This window comes from Haliaeetus leucocephalus, unplaced genomic scaffold, assembly GCF_000737465.1.
Source record: "Haliaeetus leucocephalus isolate CR32 unplaced genomic scaffold, Haliaeetus_leucocephalus-4.0 Scaffold657, whole genome shotgun sequence".
Classification (NCBI taxonomy): Eukaryota; Metazoa; Chordata; class Aves; order Accipitriformes; family Accipitridae; genus Haliaeetus; species Haliaeetus leucocephalus.
In genome coordinates, this window is record NW_010973093.1 from 2,412,717 (window position 1) to 2,432,984 (window position 20,268).

Sequence of the window (20,268 nt, forward strand, 5' to 3'; positions counted from 1 at the left end):
CAACGGGTCCCTGGTTTTTAGATACCATCTTCACAAGGAGCTCAGTGGATCTGAATTTTTTTTTTTTTTAATTTTACCTCAACTCTAAGGCAGCTTCTAAAATAGCAAATTCTAAAGAAAAGGCTTTCCATAGGGGTCCAAGGCTGAAAAAAAGAGCAAAAAGGTTGAATTGCTTTACTCTCCTGATGGTCAGTCTGCAGTAAAATAGGAGGGGGGACCCTGGTGCTTTTTAAGAGGTGGGTGGCACCCTGCATGGTTGTCCCAAAGGGGGGCATCAGGCAGCAATGGGACAAAGACTCCAAAAAAGCTGAAAGCTCAGAGATGGTTCAGACCATTTTGCACATCACCATGGCAGGACATAGCTGTTGCAGAGGAAGATCAAGTCCCTGTTTTAGGTGAACGTTTCCATTATTCATTGTATCTGCCTTGATATATCTAAGCAAGCTTCAGAGCATCCTTGCAAGAAAGGACCACAGGGAAGGAGAACTGTGGTCCTACCAGTTGCCAAAAGCAGGAAAACGGGGTGAAGGCAGGAGCAGGCAGCAGAGCCGCGAATGAGAGCCTGCCTTGCTGGCAGTATGCTGTCTCTGGGGGCCTGGGCAACGTGACCACAGCAGCTTGTGCCAAGACAAAAAGGATCATCAGATCACACTGGCTTTCACTTCTCATCTGGGATTGCTTTTAATCCATCACCTGAGATCCCAGAATTGAGCCTTCACCCCAAATACAAACAGGTTCAGATTTGGGGCGAGCAGAGACGGAGTATTAAACCAAAGTGGAAAACATTAACTTTTCTGGGACCAGCAACGTCTTCTTCTCGACCCCGACCACCACCGTGTTGCAAAGCATGAACAACAACAGAAGAGCAAGACATTCAACCATGCATGCACAGCGTCAGCAATGGAAGGCATCAGCGGAAGGAGATGCTGATGCAGGAGGATGCGGCAGGATTAGCCACAACAGACTCAATGCGGCTCTTCCCAAGGATTTGCCTGTCCTCCACCCAGCTCGGGAGAAGTCCTCAAGATCCCTCCTTTGCAAAGGGCTGGCAGATGTCTCTGGGTGAAGTATTGCTGCTCCCACAAAGATTTCCCTTTCCTCTCCCAGGCAGCCTCGCTCAGCCACAGTGGAAAGGAGGCCAGTGGGGCTGCCCCGCTGCCCAGGGCCATGGGGGACATCCCAGGCAAAGCTGCTACTCCCAAACAAGCCAGGGAGGAAGAAGAGGGTCAGAAGCAGGAGGCGATGGGGGCTCAGCAAGCCAGCACCTTGCCAGCAGCTACACCAGCAAGGGTCACCAAAGCAGGACCGAGCTGCCAGGCAAAGACAGTGGGATGGCAGCCTGGGCAGCCAGGGGCACCATCACCCACCCCAGCCCCTCCTGCCATTCCTGCTCCGCAGTGCGGCACTACAGGGAGGAACCAGCTTCAGCCACGCTGGCGTGGGCACTGCGTGTCCTGCTCAGACCTGCCTCCCCAGCACAAGAGAGGAATGGCCTCAGCCGCCAGCTCCAGCCTGGGCCAGCACTCCAGGGCCAGGAGTGAACCGCTGCCCACAGCAGGAGCTTGGGAGAGGTTATCACCACCCACGGGTGGTCATATTTGGATGTTAAGATTTGGTAAGTCCTACGCAGTGAAGACAGCCTACTGCAGTGTCTGAGGGTGCGGGTTCAGAAACAACACTTCCCCTCACCTTTTTTTTTTTTTTAACGTTTATTTTTAATTGCTTGTGCCTCTTTCTGCCCTTTGCATATTCTGTCCTTGCCTACACCCACTGCACAATCCTGCTCAGATTTCTCTGGACGACTCTGACTATACCAATCCACATTGCCCAGTCATCCCATCACATTTCCTTGTCCCAGCTGGGGAGCACCAGCCACCTCGGGGACACGAAGTCCAGCTTTGCCCAGGATGCTGGTGCAGTGGTACACCCATGTCCCGTCTCCCTATCACCAATGGCCCAACTCAATGTGAAACCCGCAGAAGTGCAGCCAATGCTCCCCAGGGAATGCAGGAGAGCATGAAGACTCGGAGAGGGAGAACAGGGATGAGGAGGAATATTTCTTGCTCTTCTGCCCCACAAAGACACCTCCTGCCCTCCTCCCCCCTTGAGAACCACAGCTCCAGAGCGGGCTCAGCCCACGCCACCAGCCGAGCCGTCCTAACGACGTTCAGCACTATAATTACTCCTTTCCTTTGTGGTTTGCTCTGAACTGCTGAGCTCTCGGCGACTGCCCTTCTCCTTCGACCGGCCTCTTCCTGCACAACACGCTCTCCTGCATACCTTTGGCAGCGGGACAAGGGGTTAAGGGCAAGGCAGCTGAGCCCCAGCAGCTGGGGGAAGACAAGTCCCAGCACAAGGCTGAGGGCAGCTGGAGGCAGCTGCCTGCATCCCCTGCTCAGCTGTTTGTGCTGGAGAGCCACCAAGCAATGGGATCGAGGGACTTCCAGTGCCACGGCAGCATCTCTCAGGTGCCCCAAACCCTGGGAGCAGCAAGAGGGAGCAGGACTTTACACCACATGTTGTCTCTGCTGCAGACATCAGGGAGCCAGTGCTTTCACTTGGGGGGTTGTGGTGGGGCCAGAGCTGCAGTGGAGCTGGCAAGTGTCAGCAACATGCTTGCACCCATCCACAGGGCTCCCTCAGGGTCCCTGTGCAGCCTCCCCAAAACTCCTCCACGTGCTTACACCAGCGACAAGGAGAGATGCCATTCACCCGCCCAGGGTGGGTGTTGTGGACCAAGGGGAGGAGCACGCTGAAACGGGGTCCTGCATGAGAGCAACCCAGGGCAACCTCGAGTCATGGCAATGGTGGAGGTTGGAGACAACTGGGAAGGGGACATGGGCTCGGGGAGCAACTCTGGCCTGTATGTCCATGCTGACACAGAAGGAGGAGGAACTGGAGCCCTCCTTACTCCTACAACTTTGTCTCCCGGCTCTTCTTGGAGGCATTTAGACTGAAAGCCCCTTTTGTACCAGGACCAAGGGCTGGCTCACTCTGCAAGGCAGACCCCAGACAGCTGGGCTCTTGGGTAAAACTCATCCCCAGCAGCTGTCCTGCGCTTCTGAAGTCTTTTTTGATGCAAAGAGCCCTCCCACTCCGCACCCCCTGCCCTGGGCAGCTGGGGGATTCAGCAGCTTAGATTTTCTTCTGCTCTTAAAGTGCCCAACCATCTGCAGTTCAGAGCTTGGGAAGCCCAGAGCAGCCCAAACTCAGCAGGATGAGGCTGAACACCCACCCATGGGAGAAGATGGGCCTCCTGGGCGCCACACATACAGTGGCTGGGGACAGAGAGCCCGTAAGGGAGGTCCAGGCTGAACCCCATCATTGGGCTGGGTCTCAGAGCTGAGCCATGCCCAGCTGGAGATGGACCAACCTGCTATCTGCTGGAGGCATTTGTCCACTCTTTAAAACCCAGCTCAGAAAAGCTACACCTAAGCCATACATCTGCTCAGTGAGACAAACCCACTCAAGTCTTACGAGTTCGGTATCAGCTCCACCATTGACTCCTGATTTGATTTTAGATGTGCACACACTGAAACCTGGCCTCTCTGGAGACCCTGTTACTGCCCTGTGATCGCAGGGCTGCACCCAGGGAGAGGAGCTGGAGCAGGAGCAGGGGACCATCCCATGGTGGGGCAGGACAAGGGCACATGGCTCAGCTCCAGGGCCAGGCACAGACCTCCCAGGTCCTGGCTTGGCCACTGCAAGCCATCCCACAAGCCATGGGGAGAGGCACAGGGTGGAGTGGGGAGGTGGTGCCCTCCAACTGACCGCTGCATCCCTTTCGGGAGAGAGCTCGTGGGTGATAGGGAATGGAAAAATAATTAACAGGCCAGAAGAGGAAAAAAAAATATCTCCAAAACGTTAGGGAGAATAAGTGACGGCTGGCGGGGGAGGGAAGCTGGCTTTAATATGGGATTAATCGAAAACAAGATAGAGCTAATATAAGCCAGGGCTCCAGTCTAATAGTGGCTCTGGTTCATGACGTTATTAGACTTTGGCTCCAAGACCAAAAAAACCCTGACTCCTGCTAATGAAGAGGCGGTTTCTGTCCCACAACCATAACCAACAACACTAAACAACAAGCCATCACAACAACGCTTCCTCAACCACCGCCTCTCCAGCACCTCAGAGGCTTTTCTAGATGCTGCACAGGCCGGTGTGTCTGCACATGGGGCCTGAGTTGGCAGAATTGTTGTTTCCTGCAAGCACCCAGGCTTTTGGCATTTTCTTTTTTATTTCCTTATAGGCTTGATAGCATTTTTGATTCAAACTGACAGCTCTTTCAGCCAGGATAAACCCAAGGACAACAGCCATGTATGTAGACACATCTGAGCACAGATCCAAGACCAGCCTCGAAAGGCATCACCACTGGAGCTGAAAGAGCAGCACACAATGCTCAGCGTCCCCACACGGGCCGTGAGCCCGCAACAAAGGACAAAGGCAGGTATCAGTCAGCATCTCACCCAAGCAGCTGCCTGGAGCTGTACTCACCTTCTTCTCTCTTTGGTGGGCTCTCCATCAGCGCTGGCTGCTGCTTTGGCTCTGCCTGGGGAGGCTGGGTGGCCAGGGGAGGCTCCGAGCTCTCCACTTGCCGTGCCGGTGGGGCTGAGACCTCGGCAGCCTTTGCTACCTGAATTTCCACGCGTTTGGTAGCCGTGTCGGGCACAGGAGCGTTGGGCGTCTCGGCTCTTCGCTGGGGCATCTCCGGGATCTTTGATGCCGGCGCCTCCACCCTCCGGAGACCCGGCTCCTGGGACTTGCCGAGGGTGATCTCAGTCCTCCTTGGGGTGGGCTCGGGGGGTTTGTGGCCCAGCACATCTGCTCTTTTGAGGCCAAACCTTGACAACCCTGAGGTGGAATTCTCCACCTGCTTGGATGAGATGTCAATGGAGATTTCTGTTCTTCTGGACACCGGCTCGGACAGTTTGGGTCCAGAGAGCTCCACTCTCCTCAGAGAGGGCTTGGGGGATCTTTGGCCTGTGGTTTCCGCATGTCGGGCAGATGGCTCCGAATTCCTGGCGCCAAGTTCCTGAAACTTCTGCGTGGAGCTGGACACAGTGGACCTGAGGAGGGGGTTTGGGGTCCGTCTTTGTGGGGTGGAGGAATTTGAAGACTGATCTACCTCCTCGACCTCAAAAGATCTTTTCAGAGCTGAAAAACATGAAAAGGAGTTCAGAATTTAGTTACCATCCACCTGAGCATCTCAAGAGATGCTTACAGACACTGCCTGAGGCTCATAACCCCATTTCTGCTCCTTCACCTGAGGGTTCATAACCCCATTTAAAGCAGGTGGGGACTGAGGGCCAGGCTTCGCCTCTTCAGACAAGTTACAAACCCAGATAACAAAACTGGAACCAGAGCCAGGAAATTAAACCCCAGAGTAGAAACCATCCCCATGCTGCCCTCCATCCCACCTGTACCCCACAGTGCTCAGAGGGGAGCAGAGGGCCCCATCGCAGCATGGCAGAGCAGAGCACAGCACAGGACTCGGGGGCAGCCAGCGATCCAATTCCCAACGCCTCCCTTTCCCTCTCACATCCAAAAGATGTGCCGATAAACACAGGCTTCCCAGTGAGTGCTGCCAGTGAAATCCAAGTTGGGAGCAGGAAAACAATCACAGGAGAGCACCAAATCCATATAAATGCAGCAAGAAAACCAAAGGTGGCAGCCACAGAAGCTCATATCCTTAAAAACAAACCTAGAGATCACCCAAGCCAAAGACTGAAATGCTTTGAAAACATTGACATGAGACCCCAATACAAGGAAGGAGCCAACTGGGAAGCCTTAGGGACATCCTAAAACCTCAACATCATCATCCCCATTTTACCAACGGGGAAGTTAGGACGCAAAGAGAGACAGATGCAACATCAGATTGGATGCTCTGATTTACACTTGAAGAGGCGGAAGTCCTGCCTTCACCGAGCCCCAGCACCACGCAGGATCTGCCCCCGCGCTCTCAGCTGCGGTAGAGCAGACACACAGGTCACCCCCCCACAGCAGAGCAGCACTCAGACAAGTGCCCATTGTTCGGCTCTGCCCAACACATGGGCCCCCCTCAGCACGCAGAGCTCCCCGGCCAGGCAGGCTACATAAGAATGAAACCCCCAACCCCCCTGAGCCAGGACTGTGTCTAAGGAAACCTGATGAAGCTGGTGTCAGACACTCAGCTTAGGGGCACAAAGCATCGCCGAAGGAAGCCTCCATCCATGGAGCGATGCTCCCATCCCAGCCACGCAGTTGAGGGCCAGTAGCTGCCTGACCATGTCCTGGCTTATGCCTGGACATCTGCGTGTCCCCCATGCAGCCCTTCCCACCCCACTCCAGCCAGTCCTCTGTAAAGAAGTAGATGCCCTTAAGCCCATCAGACCCCCTGCTCTGCACAGGAGCCAGCCAGGTGGAAACAAAAGGCTGAACTTCATGGGAAGGGGGGGAAACGCAGAGAACCGCTGCTGGATCCCATCCAAATGCCATGGGCTGCCCATACCCCCTGTGCCCCACAGCACCCAGGCAGGCATGGGGTTTGGGCAGGATGAGGCACAGCCCCAGGGTCCCAAAGGAGCCCCCGTGAGGTGAGCCTGAGCCAGTGTAGTGACAGCCTTAGCGTGATGACAGCCACACTGCTAACAACCAACACAAGCATCAGTAATGAGCGCACCCATCCTTTACATCAACAGGACAGTATCAGTGAGATTTAGCCTTTAAAAACCTGGGCTTGAGATCACACAGGACGCCAGGAGCGGGGGGAGAGACTTGAGCACAGCCTTCCCTCGTCCCGGGATGTCCACCCACCCCTGGGGTGGAGCTGGAGAAGAGCCACCACGCAGTAAGCACCCTCCTCTGCTCCCTGGGGCTGCTTCAATCCCCCGTGGCAGGACCAGGGGGCCTGGGGACCCTCCATCCCTCGGACACATCCGTTCATCGGAGAGAAGCCATCTGGCACGGCTGGGTCCAGCCAGCAGGACGGGGGGCTGGGGGGGGGGCCGTCCCCCGGGCAGCCACCCCGGCTCTGCTCCGACAGTAAATTGCAAACACAGCTGCTGACACCCGCCACCCCCCTGCACCAGGCAGGGCAGGCAACAGATGCGGCTGCCTCCGTTCTGGGCAGCAGGAGCTGGGGACAGCGATGGCCCCATCCCAAGGCAGCAGCTCGGAGGGGTCCCAAAGGAGATGGTGAGGAAAGCGAGACCCTCGGAGCTGGGGCTCACATGTTGGACAAGCCATGCAACAGGGGAGGCACGCAGGGGTTAAAGTGTTAGGATACAGGCTTTGGGCTGCTTTCCCTTTTTTGGGGAGAATACCCAAAAAACGCTAAATATGAATGCCCGCCTGCACAACCAGCCAGAATGGGCACTGTGGAGGCTGGGACCAGGGACCTCCCCAGGATGCTCCGTATTAGTGACCCAGCAAAAGTCCCTCCTGGGAGCCCCTCAGGGACAGGCAGACATGGGCACAGACACACACCCACATCCCCCAGTTGTGGTTCAGACCCCAGCACGGGAGCTGCTGGGAAGCAACGGGTGCCTAGGATGGGCTCCCAAGAACGGGGTCCTGGCTGGCGTGGGCAGGGAGGGATGCACAGAGCGATTGACCCTCAATATTAACCTGATGGAAACAGCACCACAGCTGCTTTATGGCTATGAAGAGAGGAAAGCACTGAAATGCAACACATAACATCCGTGATGTAAAACCCAGGAAGGGTCCCATGAAGGGCACCTAGTGACAAAATGGTCTGTCCTGCATCTCAAAAATGTTCAGACATTGGTAGAAGGAGGGAATGAGGCAGTAAAGAAAAATAAAGATGTTTTTCCTCCATTTTATCTGCTCTGTTTTCTGAATCCTGTGGAGCCCCCCCAGCCATGTCACCACTCGCTTGCAGAGGCGAGATGCTCTCTGCAGCAATGTCTGCCCTGTGGTCTGTGCTTGGCACATCTCGTGCACTGCAGGTCTGCGCCTAAGTCTCAGTTCTCAGCACCCCCAGAACAATTAATCCAAAAAAGGTCCCAAACTTGAGAGCTGTTCCAACATGTCCATAACTCTCAGGTCTCCAAAACTGAGCTGGAGCTCAGACTTCCTAGCACAGACTTTTCTATCATTTTCCTTCTCCATCACACCCTGAATCCAGAATAACTTCTTAGCTATTTTTTCCCCAAAATGCCAAGCTTAAAACAAAACACCAGTCAAGCCCAGTTTGCATTTTGCAGGAAAACAAAGGGAGCGGAAGGGAAACCTGACGGGGAGCCTTTCCTCAGTCTTGAGCAAAACTGGGTGGGCAAGAGCAGCGGAGAACACGGCCCGGCCCGGCGCTGCCAGCTCTCTGATGGATGGGATCTCAGTTTTGTCCACGTCAGGCTCTTAAAAACTGCTTGTCACTCCTCCAGCCAGCCACCTCAGTCTCCATTTATTCCCTTCAACAAAGCAGCCTAATAACCTCATGACAGATGTGTCTGGAGGAACAGTTTGAAAGTAAATGCTCTCAAGGAACCCGATAGCAAAGGAAACGCTGGCGAGCATCTTTTCTTAAATCAACATCCCCCTGGAAATTTCCCAATACCAAGTGGTTTGGGGATTTCTTTTTGACCCAATAACAGGCTTTGGATACAAACAGTCCTGCTGACCCCCAGGGTTCATTGCATGAACCACCTCCATCATCTCAGTTCCCCTGAGTCCCCCTGCCACTTGCTACTGCCAAAAAAATGGTGACAATAGTGACTGGGTGGTGGGTCACTCGATGGCAATACTGGAGCTGCTGCATATGGCCCTTTCTTTTGACTTCAAACCTCTCGAAGTGCCCCAAGCCCGGGGTAAACCAGCCCAACCACACCAGCACAGTCTTTCTGGAGCACAGCCATCCCCTACCCTTATTGAAGGTCTGGACTGAATACAACACCCAAAAATGGCTTTTCTCCAGGTCCTTCTGGGCCCCGCTGCAGAAAGGAGAAAAAGGTCAAAGCCCAGACACAAAGGGGTTCAAAAAGTCTAAGGAAGAGCTGCAAAACCGTGATTACAGCCACAGGAGACTCAAGCCATCTAAATAATGCCTCCCATGCCAGTGCTGCAGTCCCAACAGCTAACAGGCAGTAAGGGGGTACCAGAGGCTGGGCAAGGAACCGTCACCCCAAAGGAGGGTTAGAAATGGCTCAGCAAAGTTTCTGACAGCAAAATCACAAGGACCCCCAGGTCCCAGTGGCATTCCCTTCCCAACAGTGTCACTGATTTGCCTGGGGACAACCCGAGAGCTTTCCCACCCATGGGTCTCTGTGGGATGGAATGTCCATCTCGTGCCTCTGGTTGCACAGGGATTTTGGTACCCAGCTTGTCCTGCCAGCACACTTGGCCACTGTCCTGAGTCCAACATGGTCTGGAGAAGGTCAAACATTCCAGGCACAAAAAGGGGAAGGACCGTGACCAACAGGGTTTGTGCTTCCACCTCTGAGACAGAGACCCACTACCATGAACACGATCCTCGGGGATGCCACCTTCAGCAATGGTGGCCCTCGGTGCGACGGAGCGCAGCTGCAGCTCCCCTGCTTAGCATCGCCTCTCTCCTGCTCCTTGCACAGAGAAGAGAGAAGACCTCAGGAAGCAAAACAACTCTCAAAAAAAAGAGAAAAAGCTTAAAAATAGCCTGTCCTGCCCAGAGCCAAGAAAGGAAAGTAAACAGCCTCTGCTCCAGATGACCCTCCTCCCAGCTTCCTGCGGGGAAGCTGGCGTATTCGTTACAACAACAGGAGCCGAAGGCAGGGCAGCGCTACGGGGCCCCGCACCCCGCTCCCACCCGCACGGTGCTGGGGTCCCACGCTGGCAGTCTTGGCTAATGCTCCGGGTCCCCGTGGGGCTCCAGGTCCACACGTCCCTGACACCCTGGGCCAAGGTGTCCCTGCCCCAAGCAGGGCCCAGGATGGCCACGCTGCAGGGTTATCCCCACTATATTTTCCAGGGGATTTTTGGCGCTAGCAGGGCTTCCCCAGCCCCACCAGCAGCATCCGATCTGCTGGCCGCTGTCAGAGGCAGCTGGCAGGGAAAGAGGCGGAGGTGCCGAGCATCGGAGCATCGCCCTTCCTTCTCTTCCTCTGGAGGTGCGTGCGCCATGGGGCGTGAGCACAAAACAACGTTACCATCCACACGCTCTTCCTTTTAACCGATTCCAAACCAATTCAGGCAGCTCTGGCTCAATCCACCATTGCTGAAGGCAGCGGCTCCCCTCCCACAGCAGGGAAAGCCCAAAATCCCCTAAAATGAGATTCCCAAGCGCTTCCTTTCAGGTGCAACCACTGCCCCTGCCAGCCTCTGCCCACAACTAATGGGCCTGGGCTGGGAACTGCTCACTGCTGAGTCCCTTTGGGGACCAGACCTTTGCAAACCTCTCAAGGTAGTGGCATTTTGCTCAGCATCACGCAGCAATGGCCCCGCTCTGCAGGGCCAGCCAGGCAGGGCCAGCTTTAAAAAATACCAGTATTAATCCTAGCAGATGAGGGAGGCATAGGCTTTCTGAGATGGTACCTGCTGCGGGCAGCTCTGCTGGCTGTGCACAACAGCAGCAGCTCCTACAAACCCACAGTCTTGACCCAAACGTTGTCCAGGCCAGCCAGGTGCTTTGGGGCAAGAAATGCATGCCTTCATCCCTGGCTTGAACACTCCCCAAGCAAGCGCAGGGCCTGAGAAGTAGCAAAATATTTCTGTGTCTTTCTATTTTGTGTTGCAGGACTGGGGATGTCTGCACAGTGCGGCCATTGCGTCCTCCCAGTCACCCCACAGCCAGGCACCAGCAGGTCACACGCCACCAGTTAAAGCTGCTCTTTAGGGATCTTGCAAATTGGGAAGAGAGGGCAGAGGTCTGGTTCAAATCCCAGTAGCTCATATGACAGCCAAGAGTTTTCCAGAGAAGTCACAAGCCAGTGGAATGGCCGGGGCCTCCTATCTACACGCTCCTCTCCCAGAAGGCGAGTCCCTCCTTGGGGGTCCCAGCCAAGCCGAGGGTTCTCAGATGCTGTGAAGGGCTCTGGCTCCTGCCCAAGGGCTCCACATCTCCCAGTGGGAAGTGCCAACGTTACACAACACACCATCCACCTCGGCTTATCCCGCTCCGCAGCCCAGCTCTGGGCTCCCCATGGGACCTGGGGGGGGGGGGCAACGAATGAACATCTGCTCCTTCTTTCTTCCCTTTTTAAACAGAATACCCAAGTAACAGTCAAGGGGATGCTTTATACAAGGAAACCTCTATGCACAGAGCTCAGGAGGAGACCAAAATAAACAGCGAGGGATGCTGGCTCCTTCGGGACCTGCTTCGCAACCGGAGCCTTGGGCTCTACTGCGGCCGCCGTGCCCAACTGCTTCCCATTAAACATCCTCTGCCCCTCATGTGGTCTCCGTAACCCAGGGGTTACATTTGCTTGCTTGCTTAAGCACGGAAAGCTTTTCTTGGTTTTTTTGACACATAAGAGCCTTATGGGACTAGGGCAGTCAGGCGCCCCGTTATTTCACATGATACAATGGTACCGTTTGAGAGCGCTGACTTTCTCTAAACTGCTACCAGATGGTCACCTCCTGTTCCCAAGGAGGAAAGAGGGGGAGGCTGCAGGTCTCATCTTTCAAGGAGCCCTTAGAAACCCAACACAGCATTAACCGCTCACGGCCCTTAAAGCTTCCCAGACCCCTGTCACCAGGCAGCAGGATGCTCACGGCAGTTTTCTGGCCCCGCTCAAGTGCAAAGAGCATGTTCACCCACGTTACCGTGGGGCCACCTGGGTTTGGCTTATCCGAACCTACCGTTCGTGATGCTGTTGAATAGCTGCTGCCATCCATAACAGAAGTGGAGGCATTTTAGTGAACGAAAGGCTCAGTTACAGGGACAAGTAGGATGTTCTTCATGTATCTATAGGGTGTCCATACACTGTATATTAAACCTAAAGGTCCCACAGCAGAAGGGGAAGGGAGCTGCACCCCTGCTGCAGGGCCAGAGCAGGATATCTCTATCCCATCCTCAACAACAAGGTGCTCCCAGCTGCACTGAGCCCCTCAGTGGGGTCAAAAATGTGGGGCTGAGATGGGGAATTCACTGGCAGTGCGGGCAGCAAGCAATGCTACACACACTGGTGGAACTTTGCGAGTACACTAACAGCTTCAAAACAGCCTGAGAAATTCAGATCCCCTCTTACATCTGGAGTAATGAAGGCAGGGGACAATTTAAAAGCACCTTTCCCTAAGCTACCAGTCATCCAATGTGAGAGAGAAATCAGGGTTGCTGGATCCCCTCCCTGTGCTTATGCCAGGAGGTTTCACACTTTTCTTTATCAATAAACCAACCTTGTTGCAATACATACATATAAATACACATATATAAACACATATAATGACAATCTCCTGTTGTAGCCTGACTCTCACGCTGTCCTGGGTCAGGTTATGAATGGTTTATGCACAAATAAATTCTTTTTCTGACTTTACAAACAGCATTCAAAAGAAGTTGCAATAGATTGCGTGGTCTGACACAAATCGCGTGTAGAAGATAACGCTAGCAACGTGCTGTCAATATGCAGAACTTTCCTGAACTGTGCAAACAGTACCAAAAGCTGAGTTATGCAGAAAATCTGGGGATAAATGCAAGTTCAGGGCTCTGACATTAACCAGGGTTTTTCAGGCAGCATTTCACTCACAAGCAGTAAGCTACAAAACGGACTGAGACTGATGCAGCAAACCCCTCAATTACCAGAAATGAACATGCAAAAGCAAAGTTGGGACTAAGAATAGAAAAAAATAAAATCCACATTCAGATTAATTCAAAATCCCAGATTTCAAGTCCCTATAATGCAGTTCTAGAAAGGTTTTAGCTTTGACTTTCCATTACACTTTGGTTTATATAACCATTAACCCTCAGCAAAATGCTTCCAGATCAGACCAGTATATTTTACGTCCCTTATATTTATTTCATACTTGTACAGAAAATTACATAAAATACAGGGTATCCAGCCCAGCAGATTGCATTACTGGCTCTGCCACAGGCTCTCTGCAGCTTTTGCCTCAGGTCTGTGCTCCAGTTTCCTTTCATAAGGGGAGGAGAGAAATAAATCTTCTCTGCACCTCCCAGGGGACTGCAGATTTGGTTTGGTTCACTAATATTTCTAAAACACCTCAAAATTATTACCCACAAGGCAAAAGCATGATGCAGATGGTCTTGCAGACCCCAGACTGCCCTGTGTTACCAGCTTCAGTGCTGGTACCACACAGGGTGTAGGAAGCCATAAGCACCCAGACACCATCCTCATGAGTCACGACTCCCAGCACATGGATGTGGAGAGTGACTCAGGTGGGCGACCAGCCTCCGTGGCTGGCAGGGACTAGGTGATTAAATCATTAAGTGATTAAGTCTCCGCTTGAGAAGACACTGATGGGTGGTGTTGCAACACACTGGTTAAAAAGCTACAGAAAAGGGTAAATTAGTAAAAGTGACTTAAGAAGGGACCCAGGAGCCATTCAGGCCCACAGTGCTGCCCACTAGCCCTGCCTGTGCCACCTGCTGATTGCTGATGCCATTGGGGCCAGCTCTGGCATCTCTGTTGGAGGGGACACCCAGCACCACAATGTGAGCAGTTGTCCAAACGTCCTTGATGGCTGGCAGAGAGCAGAACCCTCCTCCTTTCTCCTCCCTGGTAAACTAAACACGCTTTAAAAAATAAAAATCAAAATCCATCCTTTTCACATTTCCTCATATTTGCACTTCCAATGACCAGATGAAAGAAAGACTGAAGTCCCAACCCCAGTCCTCACCATGCTTCTTCCCTCCCAAACTAGTCCAGCAGACCAGTGCCAGCATGATGCTGTGTGCTGATGCCCTCACCACTAACCCCTGCCTTGACTCCCAGGGCTGGGACAAGGTGGAGAGCACCCAACTCACCAGCAGCAAGGGGCCATACAATTTTGTGATGCTTACTCAAACTGCCACCCCTACTGCTGGGAGGATGGCGGCGCTGACCGATGTGGTCACAGTGCCCCCTGCCCTGCAATCCATGGGAGGCTGCCTGACGTCAGCGGTGCCTACAGCCAGGCAACCCACCCCAACTTGCCCTAACTTGGGTGCCAGCAACAGGGCATCTGCTGCAGCGCTGGAGGATGCAGGGGGACAGACCACCCTGACACCCATGATGTCTCACCTTCTGGCACGCAAACCAGCCAAGAGCCAGCTCGGACAGACCCTGCACCTGGGTCACCGCTCCGAAGGTGTCCCCAGGAGACCCAAGTGCTGAGCTCTGTCCAGCAACCTCACAAAAGCAATCACGGTAAAAGCCTGAGTCACAGCCATCAGGAGATAAGAGCTCTCATTAATCTGGGGGCAGCTTTTCAGAATAAGTTGAGGGTAACAATAAACCCCTTCGTTGCCCAAGGGCTACTCCTCACCAGCACCATTTGCGCAGCAGGGAAGGGAGTGAGGAGGGCTCTCCCACACCAGCACCGGCACAGCAGACGGGTACAAACTGCTGATGCCTTCATGACTAAAGCAGAGGGGTACCAGGACTAAATGATACCCTGCAGGTACGACACGAGAGGTGGCCAGGACACAACCCTAGCCCTGTGCTGAAGGGCATGACAGCCCACCCCTGCCCCATGAAGAGTTCCCCTGATGGACACTGACCCTAACCAAACTGGCACATCCCCATCAGGAACTGGACTCAGACCCATCGACTCATTTTACAGGCTTCAAACAAGCTTAACCAGGATTTACGTTCACTTGGCTCGTTGCCTCCATGTCCCACCTCTAAAGACCACGAAGGTGCCAGAGCTCACTGCAGTAGGAGGAGGGAGGGAGTTTGGGAGAGGCAAAGAGCCTGCGTAATGGTCCTGCAAAAAGACATTGCCTTAAATATCAAATATCAGAGTCAGAAACATGAATATCTGGAGTGATTATGGGCTCTGAAGTCTCCACTATTGTCTTTGGATTTATGACAAGTCCCAGTCCAGGCTTTTGCGGCTGCTGTCTGGGTCCTGGCTCCTGGGAAAATGGGCTGAGCAGCTCCCTGCAAGGAAGGGCTGCAAAGCAGAAATTAAACCAGCACCCAGACAGTGAGGCCACAGGACACTCGAAGGTGCCAGAACTCTCACTTAGCAGCAGGTTTGCTGGCATGCATTGGCCAAGAGACGTAGACATGGTCACTCAAATCTATTAGGCATGACCCAACGTGTTCTAGAGGCACCTCCTACGCACTCCACTGACATAAACCACCAAAAGGCAATAAGCAAAGCAGGAGAATGATTATATTTTAGGTGAGCCTTTTACTAAGGGAAAGACGTTACCAAGATCCCAGAGACTGGCAAGTACTTGGAAGAGCCAGCACAGTGTATATATTCCAAACACTGACTTACCTCCAGGCACCAGCAGTACACTTGCACAGCCAAAGTAGCTGCCCTGGCCCTGGTGTAAAGATTCATCCGCTCTCTGTCCCTTCCCACCCAGCCACTTTTGAAAGGTTTCTTTATGATTAGCGCAACACTGTGCTCACTTTGCCCAAGACTGATCTTAAATGGACAGCAAAAGCTCACCCATACCAGCCAACACTGGAAACCCTCCGTGCTGACACAGAGCCAAGGACACTCTGCTCAATGCTGCAGTGGTTGCCCATCCCCAAGGACATGTAGCCTAGCCCTCCTTGCATAAGATGACTAAAAACAACGACCTTTGGATGATCCTACATCCTAACTGGGGCCAGAGGCTATCCCCAGAGCCCAGCTCACGTGGACAGAAAGATCCACGTCCTGTTCTTCCCTTTCCCACTCCCTCACAACCTTTTTATTCCCAAGGAACTAAATATACATAGGGAAAAAAACAACCCTCAATGGCAGGTCTCAGCTGCTGTAACCAGGCAGATACGATTTTTCCACTCTGCACATGAAAGGCCAGATCTACAGGGGAAGATACAACTTCTGCTGGGGATGACACAACTCTTGCCTTCCCACAGGCGCCTTCCCCCAGCTCCTGCCTCTCCTACCACACGCTGATTTGGCAGAAAACTCCCATCCACCCCATCCTTTTGTCTCAGATTCAGAAACATAGATAGGAAGAGTGGAAAAAGAGAAAAATCTCTGAAGTGCCTGTAAAGCTCGCCTTTGAGGATATCAGAGGTGACTTTATGTCTCAGAGCAGTACACTACATTGATCAGCTGGGATAGCGACACTAGCTCTACCCATGCTGGGCTGGTGATGAAGAGTACCAGAAGAGACTAGTTGCAGTACAATCTTTTTGGGACAGCCCAGGAAATCCAGCAATTGACATTCAGGAGTTTTGCTTCACTCCTAGGGTTGAGATGATCTGAGATATAACCTGAAAGATCTTTTTGCATTTCCTTTTCCAGGCATTGAACCTCTGCACACGTGGGACCATTAGTCACACACCCAGACTCCCAGCCCACTCCCATGCACGTAAGCCCAGGCGAGCACTCATCCTGCAAACCCTTAGGCAGGGCTTACAGGAGAGACCCTGAATCTAACTGAGATGCTTATGCAAACACAAAGCACATCCCCTCTCCGGGGCTTTTCACCATACTGAATTCAAGCCACATCACCCACATAACATCGCAACCATCCCTCTAGCACGTTCCTGCTAATATTAGCAGCAGGGTTGAGTCCCAGCATCCGCAGCACGCCGGCAGCAGCTGCTCCCCACGGCAGCAGGCAGCAGGCATGCCAGCCCCAAGCAGCCCAGGGGATGCACCATGGCCACGTGTCCCAGAGACATTCCGGGCATTTGCTCAAGTAAATTTTAAGGATGAGCCCATGACATTCATGCACATAAAAAAGCCTATTTCTAATATGGCCTCCTCCTGAAAACAACCTGGCTGATGGTTTTTTTGTCTTTATTGATCCTTAAAACCAGGACGTAACTCAGCACAAGTCAGTACCTCATTGAGACAAAGTCTGTGACTGAAATACTAGAAATACCCTGCATTGGGCAGTGCAAGAAGTGTGTGTCTATAAGGAAAGTGTCCAATCGCGGGGAAGAAAAAAAAACCAAACAAATAACCAGAGAAGCCTTTCTATCAGCACTGACATGTCCTGGCAGAGCTGGAGGCTCTCTGCCCTCAGTGTCCAGCTCCACGCAGCACACAACCGCTCAGACCACAGCGCTGCCAAGGCTCGGCCACCAGCGAGCACACACTCCCCAAGGGAGCTGGGCTATGGGGAACGAGAAAATCGGGGATTAAGAACCATCAACGAAGGCTGTCTCATGGTTTCTGCCAGAGCAAAGCTGCAAGCCTGTATCCCCTCCAGGCTCTAGCTCCAGATATCACACTGAACCACACCACACCACCCTGCCACTCTACACACTTACAGCCTCACTCGGCATTTACCATGGTTCTCAGCTTGCAGCGGTTGTGACATTAGGTGTTTCAACATTACGAGGAAACGAATCTGGTTGTGACGGACAGTACTGGCAAAAGCAAAGAGCACTCAGCATCACTGCTGCCAACTCACCGTCAGCTATTGCCAGCAAAAATGCGTCTCTGTTACCCCTGGGACTCTGCTCGGCAGCAGCCACATCCCACCAGGATAAGGAGCCAGAGAGATCTCTTCTGTCTTACTACCAGGCAGTAGATCATGAGTGCACAGTGCTTTAAATCCTTAGCAGGAAGACGAGTACCATGTTGCAGAGTTATCTTTGGGCGTCATTACAACCAACCAAAGCCGTGAGCGGGAACATCCACCCCTCTCCACAGTCGAACATCACAGACACCCACATTCCCATATCACCCAACCCGAACAGAATCAGGATGGTTTGGGGTTTACGCAACGTTAACGCACTGCACAAGCATCCCACCACCCAGGTTGATTTACTGCTACAGGTTCCCTTCCCTGCCACTCATGGGTCCGTGTCTGAGACCCCGGGATGCTGAGCGACCCACAGCCCCCTCCGAGGCAGAGATGAGCTTGGGAAGCGCTGCCGCAACCACAGCTGAACCAGCCACGCTTCCGACAACCTGCCAAAATCTATAAACCCAGGGCAGAACTGTTATGCTCTGTAAATCCTGGCAAACCACAGACCTAATAGCGCTCTCCCTCATTGGAGACAAGGAAGATCTTGCCAGTCAAATAAGCAGGGTTAGCGCCCTCCCCACAAGATGTGCTGGCTCGATGCGAGGTGGACACACATACTGCTGCCTTGATGCGACCACCCCCATCGCATCATCAGGCACAAGGAAGAACACACTCCGCTGTGCTGTATTTCCCTCTCACATGTCGCTTTGCTTTGGAAACTAAACTGGAACTGAGTATCTCGTACTCCTTCTCCCTCCCAAAGGGCTCTTGCATCCTCCACGGGCTCACAGAGGCTGGCAGCTCCCACACCAGCAGCCCACAGCCTTGCAGAAGCCCTCCCTGCCTTCTGCAACCCAGCAGGTACAAGAAACCTGCCGGTCCTAGGCCAGGGAAGGAGGCTACAAGGAAAGCAGGCAGAGATGCTACGAGGAAAGCAGGCAGGAACAACCAGGGTGATTCGGGAGGGCAAGCAGCGTGTGACCGGCAAGAACAAAGAGGGCTCTGGCTGCCGGGCGATCTGGTGTTTCTGCTCCGTGGTATTTTTGGCTGATCTTTCCTGCTTGGCCACCGGCTGCCTGGGGCCGAGACACCCACCCAGCAGACACGAACACTGCATCTCCTGCCCTACAGGCTAGAAATTAATTGCCGTGTTCTTGGGAAGCTGCTATGCAACCCAGAAAACTAATTAAATTGTGAAACAGTAGCCTAGATCCCTGCTCAAGGGCAAGGCCAGACCTCTTGGCTGCAGATACACAGAGCTTTCCCCAGCCTCTCCCTCTGCATAGGCAGGAAGTATAAAGCACTCTATAGACTGAAAAAAAAAAAAAAGAAAAAAAAAATCGCACTGCGGAGCAGCTCGGTGCCACTGAGGAGCACACACAGCCCAAACAAGCAGCCCCGGGGCTCACAGCAGAGCCTTTATCATATCCAAGTTGGGAATTACTCATTCTTCAGAGATTTAAATGCAATTGGGGCAGGCGAGAGGAAAGGCTGTAATTACATCAGCACTCGGGAGCCCTGCGGTGGGGAAGCTCATGAGTCCCTGAAGGACAGTTACAAAGGCGCCGTTGAACCCCGAGTGCCAAACTGATGGTGTGTTCGGGTTGCTCTCTCTGTCCCAACACTTGTTAGTCCCACTCGTCCTACGGGATTTGACTTCCCTCAGCCTCCTGCTAAGCCCTCCGCTCCCAACTTTAGCTGAAGAAAGACCAGGGGCTAGAAAAAGAGAACGTGAATGTGGCTAAACCTTACGAGGAGGGCTGCAGAGACCCCAGCTCTGCCACCCGTTTCCTGCCTGACCTGGAAGAGGAACCCTTGCGCTCTCAGCTTCCTCAGCTCCCCAGCAGGAAAAACACCACAGTGTTCCTTCCCAAAGGCAAGGCTGGATTCACCAGGAGGCAGTGAAGTCGTCCCAGCCTATAGCTATACACGCGCAGCCCCTGGATAATTTTTCACCGCAGCCCCCAGATCTCCACTATTTCTCAGTTTTTTGGGGTTGGTTTTTTTTTTTTTCTAGAAACCACTGCACGAAGCTCAGTTTGGGTCACTGCCAGGACGTGAGCGTGTGTAGGGATGGAGCTGCTCTTCCAAAACTCGGCTTAGGCAGATGAGCTCCCCTGAGCCGATCTCTCAACGCCTGCTTCAGACAAATCCCCCCACCTCTCTTCTGCCCGTCTTTAACTCTCATACCCATCTGGCAGCAGCACGCTTCTCTGCTAGCTTATTTTCTTGCCTAAAAAAGCCAGCATACCGGGCAAGAGCCACAGACGCCCGGGGAGAAGCTATCTCTGTCTGCACGCCAAGGGGATTGCAAGAAGATACTCCATCGGAGAGCAAGGCAACGCTGTCGGGCAACTGGAGCTCTGCCACCGGACAACTGCAAAGCTTTCTAGGGCGGGCAGCTCCCGCTATGGACATATTTGAAACTTGGGTTCGCTATCCACCTCCCAGCTACTCTAGGGCTATGTTTGCATTCAAAATCTGGGAGTCGACAGAGGGGGCCGGTGCCTGGAGTTTCCCAGACTTTTAGTTTTGTCAGGCGTGTGTTTCCAGCTAAAAATCCACATAGGAAAGGCAGGAAAGGAAAAACATCCCGTAAGATCCTGCCTGAGCAGATAACACCCCGGGCGCAACGCCGCTCCGAACAAAAGACCCCGCAGCCCGGCGGCAGCACCGACGACCACCCCTCCCCGGCTCCGGCGGCTGCCGGGGGATGGGGGCTGCCCGCCGGCCGCCCTCGGGCACCC

The 20,268-nt window shown here is 53.4% G+C and overlaps 1 protein-coding gene across 1 annotated transcript in view; it reads right to left on the bottom strand.

Moving 5' to 3' along the window:
• Positions 1-20,268, bottom strand: part of SEPT9 (septin 9) — a 104,366-nt gene that overhangs the window by 55,135 nt on the left and 28,963 nt on the right. The window contains exon 2 of the mRNA XM_010579408.1: positions 4,495-5,154. Coding sequence (XP_010577710.1) covers positions 4,495-5,154 — 660 coding nt within the window. The remainder of the gene's footprint in view (positions 1-4,494; positions 5,155-20,268) is intronic.